The sequence below is a fragment of the Phyllostomus hastatus genome, unplaced genomic scaffold, assembly GCF_019186645.2.
Source record: "Phyllostomus hastatus isolate PE091 unplaced genomic scaffold, TTU_PhHast_1.1 phas_contig_159, whole genome shotgun sequence".
NCBI classification, from domain to species: domain Eukaryota; kingdom Metazoa; phylum Chordata; class Mammalia; order Chiroptera; family Phyllostomidae; genus Phyllostomus; species Phyllostomus hastatus.
In genome coordinates, this window is record NW_025333640.1 from 23,245,944 (window position 1) to 23,262,334 (window position 16,391).

The following is a 16,391-nucleotide window of genomic DNA, read 5'->3' on the forward strand; positions in this document are numbered from 1 at the left end:
CAACTAACGGAATGGTCCAGACAGATCTGAGGTTTAGATTCATTGCTCTGTCAACTTATAATGCAAGATGGCATCTCAGGTGAGAGGTAGTACAGGCTAGAGGCCACTTCCTACAGCCTGGATGCTCCAGGGTCACGCTCCAGGATGCAGCTATTCCTGAATGTCCTCTGTGAAACAGATCTGGGGATGTCATGAGGTCCCTAAATCCAGGGAACAGTTTGGAAACTCAAGTGCATTGCTGGGCCATTCAAGGACTCTTCCCTGGAGACCCCCCTGAATCACAGCCTACCTTGGGTGATGGTTGGTTATATAACTAGTTGTCCCTGGCACAATGCAAGTTGTAGGTGGACAAGCAGATACTCCCCAGCCCCAACAAAGTGTGCTTTGCAATGCAAGGTCTGGAAAAGAAGCTACTAGTAAACAGTAGAACAGACCCTGTCAAATATATGCTAATTATGCTGAATTTGTACTGCAGTGTACTAACAAACAGAAGCACTCTGGATGCAAAGTGTTGCATTTGCCAGCTGATGGATCACTCCTATAAACAACATGTTGTCACCAGCTCTGTCTTTGCCGCATTCCTACCAGCCTCGCTGGTTTTCCTGGGTTGCCTGAGGGGATCCCAAGGGCTGCAGCCACACCAGTCAGACGACTTTTTGTCAGATGAGCTCGTCTCCCAGTCCTCTGCAGCTGCTGTTCATCCACCCCAGCCTGAACAACTCGGAAAACTGCTAATGTGCGAAACCTCCAAGACAATAAATAAATAGCATCTACTCCTGTCCCTGAAGGTCTCATTTCTTGCCTCACACTTAGTCCCACATCTCTTCCTTGCTCCAACTTCCTCGTTTTTTTTTAGCATCCAAAAATGCCGAAGCTGAGCATGTGTTTCTAATACCCTTCTCTAGAATGCCCTTTACGTGTCTGTCATCAATGGCTTCTCTTCCCTCAGTCATGCCAGCAAAATCTAACTGCCTCCATTCCACAGGTCATTTCCATCCATAATAGTCCTTTCCCTTGACTTAACTCCTGTGATCATTGTTACTCATTTTATCACCAGGTATCTCACGTTGGCATCCAAATTAACTCCTATGTTCTTTAAAGGCCCGGAGCAAGGCTTAGACACTCCTGTGGCCCATCTGTGACACCCGCAGAAACACATCTGAGGTGTGAACTCAGTAAATCTGAACAATAACCATGTTGACATCCACGTGGATTTCTTCAACCAGTATTTTTATTCGTAAAGGTAACAGAATGGCCCTCCAGAGCCTTTGGAAGTATACAGAAATGGAGGACATTTTCCAGGTTGGTTAAAAAGGAAAAGCCAAGGCTAAAGAGGTAAGAACCTTGACCAAAGTTAAATAAATGGCTGAAACAACAAGACCAAGAGTGGCCCCACTTTACATCAAGTGTCTACTCACTGAACACCATTCTCTCTGGCAATGTTCTCCTTACCCTCAACTCAGTATTTTCCTGCCCCCACACAGAGGGTGCTGTGCTTCAGACAACCCAAAGTGTCTGCCAACGCTGAAGTCATTCCTGTTGGATACGGAAACGAGTAATATGATTCTGGAGGCAATATGTACCCTTTCACCACCGATGTGGAAAAGTTTTACACCGTCCTGAATTAAGACATCCTAACAGCACTCCAATAGCTTTGGAGAAAGCTTGCCCAGCACACAGTATCTGAAAGGGCAAATGATTCATCTGCATGAAATCAAGAGGCTGGTGATAAATTATGTCTTTGAAAAGGGGTACAGAATACTAAATGAATCACATCAGAGATACCCCAGCAGGAATGCTTACAATCAAAGGTATTCTACATGAACAAATAAACCAGATGGAGCCCAGAGCAAAGAACACACATTAGAACGATAGACTTCTTCAGCCCGATGGAACGACTGTGGCTGAAACTGTCCTCAGTATAAAACACCTGGCTGTGCACACTTACAAGCTAAAGAAAATGAGGACAAATAATTACATTAATAAAGTATATGCACACTAATACACGGATATATTATGTGCACTATAAACATGAAAATTTAAAAACAAAGATAGAAATGGGCCCTCTAAAATATTCTTTCACACGTAACAGTCTGTTGGACACATCCCTGAGGTGTTACCACCCTACCTTGGAGCTAGCACACTAAAGTCCTTATGAAACTACAAAGCCAAAGGTAATTAATGACTCCACTACCTGGAAAACTCCTGAATTATCTTCTCCCCTTTGCTGAAGCAGATGTGCTCTTGATATCTAGAGAAAGCCCATTAAGATTCTAATGGTAAAAAGTCAGAGAATGGGAAATGCATAAAAATTTTTGGAAGCTGTACACTGGTCACTGACAAGAGGCTATGCGGTGTAAATGACCCAGAAGCAGAACTGATTTTGCTTTTGATCTAAACCGTGTCTCGTATAATTGCTGTGATTTACAGGCTCAGTGCTTTGACCCATGTGCTGTTTCCGGCCACAGGAAGGAACTGAGTAGTCATTAAAAAACTGTCACATAAATAGCCACCTACCAGCTCACCTGGGAGTGTAACGTTGGACAAGTACTAAAGAATGCTAATTTTACTTATTTTACTACTCATGAACTCCCTCAGTAAAGGGGTGAGCTGGTAAATTTTCTGAACACTCAACTCTTAATTATCCATACAAGCAGATCAGAGAAGAGTCACAGAGAAGTCAAAATGAATAATCAAAAAAACTTTTATATAACCAGTTTTGTAATGAATTCAGATACCACCTGGCACCTGCTTTCCTTGAATTACGCCGGCCCACCAGCCTGAAAAATGATGGCAGACTACAGAGGTCAAGGGACCGAGATCTAAGTACTTGCTTGAAAACTCTTTAGTTCTATAATCTCAAGCAAGTTACTTAACCTCCCATTCCCTCAACTGTAAAGTGAGGATGCTAATACTAACTCCCTTGTGGGTTTATGGAAAGATTAAATGATGTTTGGCATTTGAAGTAATCAGCACAGCACTTGGTAAACAGCCAATAACTGTTTAAAGCACACAGTACTGTTAGCGTGTGAAAGTTCCAGATAAAACTCAGCAGGGAGGGGAAGCGTGAGGGTGCGCACGTGGCCAAGTATATTGAAAGTGATGTCAAACTCACTGCAAGGCCAACTGCTCTTCTTCTAAAAAACATCTAAGGAACACACACGTTCCCCAATTGCTTTTGTGAAAATCGTGGTTTTGAACCGGGGACCTTTTCTAGGAAAGCAAGAAGAGAATTGTTTTTCTTCCTGTCTGAAGGGGTTTTCCTCCCTCTGTTTCTGGAAGCCCGGTTACCTGCCACAGAGGTGGGAAACCCTGGGGCGGTGTGACGGAGGCCTCTAGATCAGCAGTGAAGGCGGAACTCATACGTTACCTGCGCCCAGTGGTTCTTAAACACAATCATGCATGTTTCCGGGTCAACCCCCTGCAGGCTCACGGCCTGCTGGGGTTTGCTTTCAGTCGCGACCGATGACATCATAAAACTTCATAAATCAGCGCTGCTAAGTCATATTTAATTTTCACGAAAATTTTGTAAGCGGTCACTAACTTTCAAGTATCACATTAGAAATGTAACGTCTTCGCATTTCATTGTCACCTTCCAAAACCTGTAATGAAAACAAAAAAATGCATCTCATTATGGTCACATACTGAATAGGAGGCTGACTACTATATTTACATCAAGGCACAGATATTTTCAAAGTCCAACGTGGAATAAAATACATGCACAATAGACATTTCTACTCAATCTACAGGTTTCCCTATTTTCTCTGACCTTGCTACTAAAAATATAAACAAATGATGCTACCAAAGCTACATGCATAAATTAAGCAATTAAGGTTTATTCTCTCTACTATCACCAACCACAACCTCCTAGACTATAATTCTAAATCACTCAAATCTAGTTTCTATAATCAAGCAAGAAACAATGATGCCAATGTCTGTGGAGTTTAAAAATATACAGAAACAGGAAAACCATTAGTTAATGGTGACAGGAATACAAGATTTGGTGAAATTTGGGGTGGTTATAAAACAACACTCAGACCCCTGGGTCCAATATTATTGAGTTTTTTTATTCAAAGACTGTCACAATGGAACTGAAAGCATTCTCAGTCATTGTGTGGCTACAAACTGAGAAAAGATTTCTAGATTTTCTGAAAATAATAGAATTCCAAGTAGCCCTCACAAATCAGAGACAGAAATGATCCATCAGAAACAAAATAATGCACACTCACAAATGAAAAATGAACTGTGTGGAAAAAACATGAAGAAAGCCAGACTACAAAAGACTCCCGGCAGGGAGGGAAAGATTCTGAGGTCACGCAGGGAACAGTGGACACGGTCCAGCCACGCGGTGCTCATTCTGACAAGAGAACTAGCAGACCGCTGTTATCTCACCACTAACGCACTGGCACCATTCAAAGTACAATTTTACTAGGGTACAGACTAGAGAGAGATCAGAGCAAAGCAATTACACTGTAATTATCAAAACCCTGGAAAACAAAATCCATGATAAAATTCCAGCCTTGCGGCACCAAAAGAAAAACAAAAACGACTATTTTCAACGGATGGATATGAAGGGTGTTACAGAGAGAACGCTGGTCAATAACTAGACAATGAGGTGTAAGAAAGAAAGCTCGAGGTGATGACTCAGGTTCTACTTAAGGGGCAAGTTCTCTGCGGGGAGTGGAACTGCACACTGGAAAATAGTTCAGGAACATTCCAAACAAAGGCTTCTGCTGGGGGCAGGAGGCCAGCCATTTACCATGAAAGGATCTTTAAAAATAGTTAGGACACGCAGACATAAAACTTGCAAGAATTCATCATTCTAAAGAAAGAAACATCTGTAAGGAGACTGAACTCGGACTACGGTGTATGAAAAGCGGAAGGCCTGTCAGGAGGAGGACTGCACACACGACGCGCCCCAGGGTCACAGCCGTGTGTATCTTCTGTGGCTGCATTTTATTATTTAAATTGGTGGGTTCCCCAGTGTATAATTCTAATAATACAAAGTTGTTGTTTTCAACTGCCTTGTTGTCCTAAAAATAATATTTCTGTGACACATGTCCAGGTCCAGATGATGTGCTGATACGAACAAGGAAAATGAGAATATTTTGGTTTAGTCCTGGCTGGTGTGGCTTAGTTGGTTGGGCATTATCCTGCAAGCCGAAAGATTGTGGGTTCGATCCCTGGTCTGGGCACATACAGAAGGCAGCCAATCAATGTTTCTCTCCCTCTCATTCTTCCTCCCTTCCCCCATCTCTAAAGAAATAAATAAATATTTGTTTAAAAAGAATATTTTGCTTTACCCTAGAGGTTGAAAAAGTAGAACACTCCTAGAGATTCCTTCAAGCTCCAAGATTCTCAGATTGTTCTTTAAAGCTTTGCAGGGAACATGCAGTATGCCAACCACCTCTACATCAAAGCAGACACCCGCGCTCTAAGATCCTCTAAGTTGGTTCTCAAAGGGACTTTATACGCAGCCTTTCAGGCAGTGAGGCTGCATTACAGACAAGATACATTTCTTAGCTTAAGTCATAAATTTACTGGTTGATTTTGATGGAAACAGAATGTAAGTCTCTCAATTCCCGGTCCAGTGTGCTTTCCAGAAAACTATACTCTCCTTTCTCCTGGCTAGAATCCCTGACCCTATTCCCGTATGGTCTCTGAACCTTCTCTGGGAAAAGTGCATCGCACTTAGCCAATGCTTATCTGATCAGGCATTCAAGGCAGATGCCTGAAGAATCTAGACGTGTCATGAGTCCAGAAAGCACAACCTGCAGAAAATCTGGTGGAGGAAGCGGGTGTGTCAGGCAGGGCAAGCCGGCCACATCAGAGAACAAAACACGAAGCCAGAAGATCCTAGAAATGCAAATACTACCTAACACACCCAGACACCAAAGAGCTGAATAGTCCCACTGCTTCTCTTATTCCCAAATTAGGGTATTAAAGCACAGACAATGTCCCCAGGGCAACAGAATCCTGAAAGGAAGAGACAGCACCATGTTTATGAGAGAGTTGAAGGATGCATTTCCTCAAGTACCAGGACTTTCATTATATTTCTGCCTTTGCCTGTGAGTAGGCTTTACTTTTTCCTTTTCTGGCTTTTTTTCAATTCCAACCTTTTTATTTAACTCTCAGATCACAGCTAAAAGTCCCAAGTGAAGAACAGAGAAGGACAAAACTAAGCAAAAAGCTGCGGGTCGGTGAAAGACGCAGCAGTCACCAGGATGTGGGCTGTGTCGGGAGTACAGGGTTACTAGACACGCCCCCGCTGCTGCCCTGGTCCCTCTTCAGCCTCAGGCATCTGAAGCTGGGCATGCTGGCCGCTCTGGGCACATACTCAGCCTGCCCTTCCCGTAAGTACACACATGCACTTCAACTCCAATTTCATGCCTAAGAGAGAGCTCTATAAACCATCCAGGCCCTCACGAGTAAATTTTTTTCTGTCTTCAAACGAACAAACCACGAACACCAAAAAAATACCCAGAGGGCTGCTTTTCCAACAGTGGTTGCATGTGGTTTTGCGGTGTGGTTGTTGAGTCTTCTGGCCTGGGAGTGGGGGTGGGAGAGGGGAGTTACCAAAACAGACGTATAATAGCCTACTGTAACAGCACAAATTCTATACTGAAAAGACAGAACTGCCTGTGCTACTTACAAAGAGAACCGACCATATTATTTACAAAAATATTATTGGTAGTCAATTTATACATGACAATATTATACATAAAAACATTTTCCATCAATTAGGAAAGAAAAAGTCTATTGGTGGAGACAGAGATAACGGATGTAAAAACCGTATGTATTTTTATTTGCCCTATTTGGCAAGTCTGTGATATCATTCATTTCACTATGAAAAAAGCATAAGCATATGCTCCATGTCACGGAACTATAAGATACACCAGATGGTCACAAAAGCTGAGCTTCTTGTCATCTAGATCACACCCCTTCCCAATGTAAAAATTCCTTCAGCCTCACTCCCAAAGAAACAGATTATCTAATTTTAGCCTCTTTCACACACTACAATACTTAGAATAGCTGTGTGTCAAAATTACATTTTTTCCTGAATGACTGTATTTTAATGTACTATCTCTCTTTCACTATCAGACTGAACTTACAATGTAAACATTTTGGCATTTAATTCTATATTATCTCACACCGTCCTTCAATTATTTTATCTGTTTCCATGTAATATACTCTAAGAACAAATTATAAAATGTCCCTTAAGGGACAGAAGTGGATGGCCACCTTAAGGGGAGACAGAGCAAAGAGAACACTTTTGTTGAGGAAAAAGTAATCATATTTGCAGACCTAATGGGAAGGAGCCAGTAACAAGAGAATTTGAAGATTTTTTTTTAAAAAAAAGGATCCGATGGTGTTCCGAGAGAAGTAAGGTGAACTGAAGCAGACAGGTAGAGCGGGCCGAGAGAACCGGGAAGCGAGGCCGAGACTTTTCACAGGGAGTTAGCAAACGAGATGTTTTGACCTTGATGGGAAGACATGGAGGGTTCCCTTTCCACCTTTCCTTCTTCTTCCCACCTGGTATTTCTCTGGTTGGTCTGTGGAAATGGTTACAGAGTTTAAAGTGGATTTAAAGTGGGGGACAAAGCAGAAAGCCTGAGTTTTTAGCCTGGTTTTCCAACTATGGAAGTCAGAAAACTTCAAGTTCCCTCCTGGAGACTTGAGCTTTGAATTGGAAAAAAAAAGCTCCAAGACTCTGGTTCCTTAAGTTAATAATGGGGCTCTTGGTTTGGGACCTCACTTAGGTGAGTAGTTGGGATTAAATGATTATGTCTTAGGTCTCTCCCAGCTCAAGTCTTTATTTTATGTACTGTATTACAACTGCGATACTAATGGGGAAGGGCTGATTAGATAAACATAAAAGAAGGACGCTGACCACTGTAGAAAAATCTTTGTAAGAATTCTAGTTGTAAATGGAATTCTATCTGACTGCTTTTTTTCTGTTGAAGCATATTTTACTTAAGGAACCCAAAGCACAGGAATCAACCATCTGAAACATACAAACAAACAAACAAACCAAATTCATGGTTGACCAATTTGCTTCTTGAACAACTGCCAGTATGAAATCTCATTGTTATAGAATGCACTCTGAAATGCCCTGAATTGGCTCATACTAAACACATAAAAAGTCTATTACTGTAAAAGTGCTTATCATGAAAAATTGCACCTAAGGGTGAAGACTCTTGAAATATTGGGAATTCCTGAAAGAGGGGGACCTTGTGCCCTCAATTATAACTAATAGCAGTGAGGGGAATTCATTTTGGGTCAAACTACCTCAGACAACCTCGACTTAGAGCCTAATAAGATCCTATTAAACCTCAATCCTCCTTGTGCTCAAATCCTCTGGCCCAGTTTCCTTTTCTCTCTCGCTGCCGTATCACATGGCAACGCTGGGCCGTGGAGAAGAAAGCAGGCACCTGACTCTCCTGGACCTCATCCCGGTCCTCCCTCAGTGGCCTGAGAGTTTGACTCTGGCTCCTTCATTGTTCACTGTCCATCATTTCCGTGCAGCAGAGTCTGGTTTTGTTCCACCAAGTGGTAGGTCACCAGGTCGTTCACAGAAAAATTCTCAAGAAGTTCGAGTGCACAGAGAAAAGTCTCTTAATACGTATATCCCAAACGGTTGCAGGCTTTGATAAATGCATACTTCAAAATAGTAGATTGAGGAAAACTCTTAATGCCCTGAAATAATTCCACCACGTTTCACATCTTAATTTCACTCGAACAGGCTGCCAACTAGGTCAGACCCAAGTGCCGTGCAACCGACTGATAAACAGAACAAGTGGAAGAGAAAAATTAAAATTAATATTCAAATTCATATCTCAAATTTGTTTGGGGACTTAATTTTTAATGCTATTTAAGAAATTAAGCCCCTGCTGGCGAGGCTTTGGAATGTAAAAATTGTAGCTTTTCAAAGTTATAGAAGCATTGAGACATCAGCCAATTAGTGACCAAACGGAAAAGTTTCTTATACATATGGAGAGATTCGTTGAAATGTGAACACTGGATCATTCTTGGGGAAAGTCTGCCCCCAACAATCCAATCAATCAATATATTCTTAGTAGCATGACCCACACAGCTTGGTCATTTTCTCTGGAAAAGTAGGCACCTTTGGGAAGCCATGCTGTTTAGTCTGATGCCTGTCTTATACCCACACCAACCAGAATTAGCCTACTACCAGCAGTCTCCCGAATGCCTCCATGAGAAAATTTTCAGATCTGTAGCCTGCAGTGCAGTCGAGATGATGTGATCACCTTTTGAAATGACCACACAAAAAGTCTCCTTTTTGGAAATGGCCTCCATCTGTGCATGGCATCAGACGTATGAAGTGCAATGAGTAAAGTAACAACAAAACTCTACATACATCCCTAAGTCTCATAAATTGTGGGCATATTTTTCTCAAGAGAGGTGGCTATAGTTTTTAGCCAGTTCTAAAAAGGCCCATAATTGCCCCCTTCAAAAAAAGTTTAAAAGCCACTTTACAGAGTGTTCATGGTAAAACCGTGAAGAGTCCCCAAACAGAGGCAAATAGCTAGTTCAAATTCTAAAGGTATTACCGAAGAGATCATTGTGGGACTTCTGTGACTTTGCTGATAACAAAAAGTTCTGTCTCAGCAGCTTGGGGGTGGTTCCAGCCTATGAGTAATCATGCTCTTGAATAATAATCAGTTCAGGCCTCCGTGCCTTACAAATTTCATGGCTGGCTAAGCACTTCCACTCCTACCCAAGGTGACTTGTCAGAGGTAAAAAATGATTAGCATTTATTATAATTTAGTAACAGGCTTAGAAGTCAACAAACTCCTGGTCTCCTGGGACATGATCCTATGCCGATTAGCACGTAACACCTCTCTCTTCCCCCCAGTCTCTGAAACAGGCCACGAAGACTTAGGTGCCTACTGTGTGCTATATAAACAAGACAGAAAGGGAGCAAACCACGGTGCTCAAGCACACTGATAAAGGCACCCTGCCTTCAGGTGTGGGAACCTCAGACTAGGGAGTTCTAGCTTCACATCTATATTCTATAAACAAAAATAATATAAGACTTCCTTACATGTAAAGTAAACATTATAATCCTTCTTACAAACTCTCCTTCCGTAACTTAAAAGACTACATTTTGTCATCTTTGACTAGGTAACAGATTCTAGAAGTACGTAATAAAAACCTACTGGTTAATTTACCATGCACATATATATTATTGTTGTGATCAGTTCATCATCAAGATAAGACACCGTGTGGATAAAAACAAAAAGCAGGATTTTCTAAAAGCACTGAAAATTTCCAGGGAGGGGAGAAAATTCCAACTTGAAATCTCTCCCTCTTGAGCAGCAATACCCGGGCCTCAGTGGTGTGGAATCACGGTCCAGACTTCCACACGCCAAGGGGTGAGCTGCAGAAGTAAAAGTGGGTGCATCTCATGTGCCCTGGGTGAGGGCGTAAAGTGGTATTCTCCCCACAAAACTAAATTTGATCATCAAAACCACCGCTGGGCGTTTACCCGACAAATACACTTCACGGTACAAAACGGCACATGGAGTAGCAGTAGGAGTTGACACTTACTGAGCATTTCTCTGTGCCAGGTCCCAGGCTAAATACACTGCACCACTAACTCTTGAAATCTGTAAGGTTTAGTGCCCTCTTCCACAGGTGAGGAAACTGAGGCACAGAGAGGTAGGGAGCCGGTCTCATTAAGGTCTCACTGATATCTTGGGGTTGGACCCAGACTCAGTCTCTTAACCACCAGCACCTCTTCAAGTAGAGGGAGGCCCTTGGTAGAGCTGTTTGGAGAGAGAACAACTGGAACACCCTAAATGCCCATCAGCGACGGTCTGGTTACATAAACGAGGGCACTCCTATATAAAGGAATACTGCACCACAGTTTTTATGAAAACAAGGACACAGGTCTGAAATGTGCCAATATGGAAAGGCTGCCAGGACAGGTGCAGAACAGCAAGTACAGTGTGCCGCCACTGTGTAGGAGCAGAAAGGAATGTGCTGCTGTACGACGCACAGTCTCCGTGAAGATGCTCAAGCAAGAGCGCCGCGGTGGCTGCCTCCGCAGTGGGACACTGGGCGGCCGGCGCAAGGGAGGCAGGGAGACCCGCTCTCACCGTGCACTCTCCTTCACTTTTTGAGTTTGGTGCCATGAGTATGTACTACTTAGCAAAAACACTTTTTAATTTAACAAAATAAAAGAAAAAAATCCTAAACAAAAGAAAAGTACTGAAGTCCAGAGTTAAGTGTAGCAATTGCAGTGTACCTGAAGTCTCTCCTTTGTCTTAATACAAAGGAAGGACCTGCACAGTGGTTATAGTCTGATGGGCATGAAGACGGACAGAGGAGTATCTTAATATGCTGTCTGAATCAATGACAGTGATCACAAAATGAAAACATTTAATAGAAAACACAAAGGAAAAGCATCTCCATCTCTAGTTACATGCGTTCAACTTCCAATGGAACAAATGTGAATGAAAATGACATTAGGAAAGTGTAAAAGAATTCAGGAGAACGGCAGTGTTATTTTTAAGGGTCATGTCTTGAATGCTTATTTTAACATTGTGAAATAATACTTACTGGATTAAATCTATGCAGTTTACCTTCAGTTAATGAGGTTCATAGCTCTAGGAATTTGGAAAGTTAATTTCCTACCAAAATATTTTTCAGTCTATTCAGGTCTTCTGCCCACTTTTAAGTCAGATTGTTGGGTTTCTTTTTTTTTATGTTGAATTGTATGAGTTTTTTACATATATTTTGTATATTAACCCCTTATCAGGTTTATTATCTGCAAATATCTTCTCCCATTCAGTTGTTGCCCTTTCGATTTGTCGATGGTTTCCTTCACTGTGCAAAAGCTCTCTAGCTTGATTTAATCCCACGTCCTTATTTTTGCTTCTGTTACCCTTGCCTGGGAGACATATGCAAAAAGATATTCCTAAAACCAACGTCAGAGAGTTTCCTGACTATGTTTTCCTCTGGGGGATTCATGGTTTCTGGTCTTACACTTAGTGCTTAATTCATTTTGAGTTTATTTTAGTATATGGTGTAAGGAAGTGGTCTAGTTACATCTTTTTGTATGTATCTGGTCCAATTTTCCCAACACCATTTACTAAAGAGACTATCTTTTCCCCATGTATATTCTTGCCTCCTTTGTTGTAGATTAATTGACCATATAGGCCTGGGTTTATTTCTGGGCTCTCTATTCAGTTCCACTGATCTATGTGTCTGCCTTTTTGTGCCGGCACCATGCTGGTTTGATTACTGTAGCTTCGTCTAGATCAGCGGTTCTCCAGACGTGATTGAGGAACCCTAGGGTTCCCCCAAGACCCTCTCCAGGGCACCTCAATGATCTCAATAATTTTTCAGGAATGCTCCAGAAAACACAATCAGTCAAAGTAAATATAGCTCACTATGAAGATTTCCTCTGGCATTGCAATTTATTGTAGTTATACTTGAGTGGTTTCACTGCTACTCACTACAATTTTTTTTAAATTATTTGGTTTTTTCTTCAATCGGATTCTTTTCTACTTGTACAAAGCCTCTTGTTTCTAGGTAACATTCACCCTGGAAGTCAAAGATCATCTGTACCAGTAGATAAGTTTCTGAAACTTTGTTTTTTAAAATATTGCTCTCATTAACAGCAGATCTCACTGCTCCAGATCCCTCATTTTGCCACGAGTGTGATTCTGTGGAATTCTGAAACAGGGCTTGGTGAGAGACAGGTCGCCTTGGGATGGAGCAGTGTGTACCTCAGTGGGAGGTGCATGCATTCTCTCCCCCACCCCCATGTGCATTCACACCCCGAAGCCCAGCTCTGCACCCAGCTGTAAATACTAATCATTGGTTGTTGCCTTTTCAGACACTCCACAATAGAAAAACCAAATGTGATTTGCAATTAACAATGGGTAATGAAGGCTCTAATTTCTGCTTGTGGGTCCAGAAGTTAGGCTTACTGTGATGCCTTTCCAAGAAATAAAACTAAAAGCTGAAATGACTTATATTAAGCAGTTCCTCTGCCACAGCAAGGCTGGCTTATTGACTGGATGGCTGCCAGCGCCTAAGCAGGCCTGCAGAGAGGCTGTCCTCATGGGGAGGAAGGCATTAATTTATCCATCAGCCTCCACAGGCAACTGGGTAGATCACGTCTCTCCCATATCCTGCTTCAGTTCATCTCCACTTGCCTCCAGAGTGACTGGCACAGACTTGGAATGGTTTCAGGCTATCTAGACTCCTTTAATTAAAAATCCCCCCCCCCAATTAACATGCGTGTATCAATGTCTTTTGCACAGAGGGGAAAGAAAGAGAAAGCAAAAGGATAAAAGGAGGGGGGGGCGGGGGGAATCAAAGACAGTGTTTAAAATTAAGTTTTGTTTCAGATAACTTTGGAATTTGGCACTATTTCTCCCTAGAGGTGGTGCTTCAGGTAGAAAATGATGAACAAGAAAAGTAGACAAGGATTCCAATGTTCCCCTCAGAAATATCCTTTATGCCCTGGCTGGTGTGGCTCATTGCTGGCCTGAGAACCAAAGGGTAGCTGGTTCGATTCCCAGTCAAGGCACATGCCTAGGTTTCAGACCAGGTCCCCAGTAGGGGGTGTGCAAGAGGCAACCACATGTTGATGTTTCTCTCCCTCTCTCCTTCCCTTCCCCTCTTTCTAAAAATAAGTAAATAAAAAATCTTTTAAAAAATATCCTGTACTTTAGAGCTAATAACTTCTAAAATCAAAGAAGTTCCATGGAAGGAAAAGTGGAATTTGGCTATTTCCTTTTTTTGGCAAGAATAATTTTATATATTGACATATGTATATATATAATACTTCACTTCTATATTCTATGCCTTGAGGAATTGCCAAAAATTGATGATATGACTCAATATCAATGGAATGGAAATGCAACTTACCTGGAGACTAAAGTCTAATGTAAGTGCTTAAGACAGGCATGCAAATACTCAAAATTACTACTGACCACCCCTTAGCAAGGCACTTGTTGGAAATCAGCATGCTTTTTCTCATTACACTGGAGATGTAGTTGAGTATCCAACAGAGCAGTAGGCATTTGGGGGTCAGGTGTACAAAAAATACTGTTTACGCTCAGAACGACCCTCGGAAAACGCAAGGATTACTTTGAGCTCAACAAGATGCTCACACTGCGAGAGGCGGGTAGAAACCTGGGCCGAGCAAGGGAAGAGCAGCGCTACACCGACAGTTCCCCGAGAGTAAACCCAAAGGCATCTGAACTTTTCAAAAGCACTGTCCTCTCTTTCTCTTTCTGTTTTCTTTTTCTGTGGGGTGTCAAGGACATAAACTGTGGATGAAGTCACTGCACAGCCCTGGAGCTTCCTTCAGAATAACTGCCCTGCAGGCACGGCACAAACGGCAACTCACTGTACAGTGAGTCTGCACTAAGTTTCAGGGAAATTATATTTTGTGCTTTCATAGAAAAGAAATCAAATATAGGTAAACCATCCAGGAGACAACAGATTTTCCATTACATAAACACGCCTCTGTTTCTAAAATATCTCAAATTTACCCATACAAATATAGCATACAAACATTGCTAATTAGAAATTCAGCGACAAACATCATACTCTAGAGAAGGATTTCTCAAAAGTGAAAAAAAAGGGATGATGACAGAATGGGAACCAAGCAAATACAAGTATCTGGGTTTCAGATAGACCTGATCGTGGTATTATTAGTACCCACCTAATACACCAGAAGGGAAAATAGCGGCTGTAACCCTGTCTCTGCCCACACATTGTTCATTTCTAGATTCTTTCTGTAAGACGTCCAGAGAGAATTCTGAGTTTTAAATCTGATCATATTAGTTCTGAGGGCTTCCAAAAGTATACTTATTATAATTAAAGTACATTTTAAGATATAAGTATTTAACTTAACAACAGAGAATCTTTGACTTGTTTGTACATTGTTTGTTGAAAAAATAAAATGATTTTCTCCAAAAAGTTGCCACAATCTTTTCTTTCAGTACGTTCTGAAAATTTAAGCCTTCAAGTAAGAGAAAAGTAAAGGACTGCTATAAAGCTAGAATTAAATATTTTATATGATTATATCCCAATAACATCTCCTTTAGTCTGACATAATCAGTATTCTATATTTGTTGCCTGCACAAAACTGTAATTACTCATTGATTTGATCAAAATTACTAGTTGACTAGAGCAATTCAGTCTGCCAGCCAGCCTTCAGGGTAATGAGTCAAATCAACGGTGTATCAAGATGACTAATACGTTTCTGAATCAAGGATTAGACTATCTACAGCATCGTGGCAATGCCTAGATTCAGTTCCAAAACCTCAGTTCACCTTGTTTAACTCTGTAGACTATTTTCCTCATAATTGAATTTACTCTGTACACGGTTGAGAGTTTTTCCTCCCCTTCAAGGGACAAAGGGAAATGACAATAAAAGCCAAAGAACAACATTTGATGAACTCAGATACTCTTGTTTAAAAAAATAGGAGGAAGAAGAGGAGGTTGTTTCCTTATTGTGTGGAGGGAGTACAGGCAAGAAGAAAGAAACAAAAATGGGTCCTTCCCCATCAAACCACTTCTCAGTGCTTCCAATCCCATTAAAGGCCACCGTTCTGTTGATTTGATGCCAAATGCCTCTAAATGTTCTTACCCAAGAAAAGTGTGTTTTTTGAAAGAACAAGAAAAGCAACACATTGAAAGGCTGGAGGAAATTTTCTTCCATTTACTTGGGTCACTGAAACATCCATCATACAGAGACACAAACACCTTTCAGAATAAAAGATCAGAGGAGCTACACCAGTAGCAGATCAAAGAGCCAGTGTGCCTCTGGGGGAGTCAAACAGGTAACAGAGCACATCCCCCAGTGCTTTCCCCCCCTGGACCTAGCTTACACGACTCGGGGGAGGACCACAAAGCAGAACATTCTAGCCCCCAAAAAATCTGATTAAAAAAACAATAATTCTAGTTTGGTGTTCTCTCTCTGGAGGAAGAAATTTTTTCAGAGTCATTAAACAAAATAATCATAAAAACTTTTTTTAAAGCAAAAATGCTCAGATTGCCTAAACACTAACTACAACCCAGCCAATGAAATCAGCACAGGCTCAGCATAACAGGACACCCCGTATGCATGACGGCACATTTGGCAAATGATTACGGAAGTGTCAAAAGGACCTGGACGCATTCGACAGATGCCCTCACATCTCATTCCACCTACCTGGGCTAAGAAAAAGTACTTTGTCCGTCCCTGTCACATGTCCAGTTCAAAGAACAAGTTTTCGTTAAAAGGTGAGGGGGCTAGAATTCAGAGCTGAAATGTAACATGTCAGTATAATTTAGCAAAAATTTTCAGCATCCCAAAGCCTTTGGTTGCCAGAATGAGGAACATGCTGAACACCTATCAA

At 41.6% G+C, this 16,391-nt stretch overlaps 1 protein-coding gene across 4 annotated transcripts in view; it reads right to left on the reverse strand.

Annotated features, from left to right (window-relative positions):
* The window catches only part of FHIP1A (FHF complex subunit HOOK interacting protein 1A), a 194,196-nt gene that overhangs the window by 78,147 nt on the left and 99,658 nt on the right, over positions 1 to 16,391 (reverse strand). For all 4 annotated transcript variants that reach the window (XM_045831715.1, XM_045831717.1, XM_045831716.1 and 1 more), the window contains one exon: positions 3,371 to 3,602. In XM_045831715.1, the coding sequence (XP_045687671.1) occupies positions 3,371 to 3,475 (105 nt within the window). In that variant the 5' untranslated portion in view covers positions 3,476 to 3,602. The remainder of the gene's footprint in view (positions 1 to 3,370; positions 3,603 to 16,391) is intronic.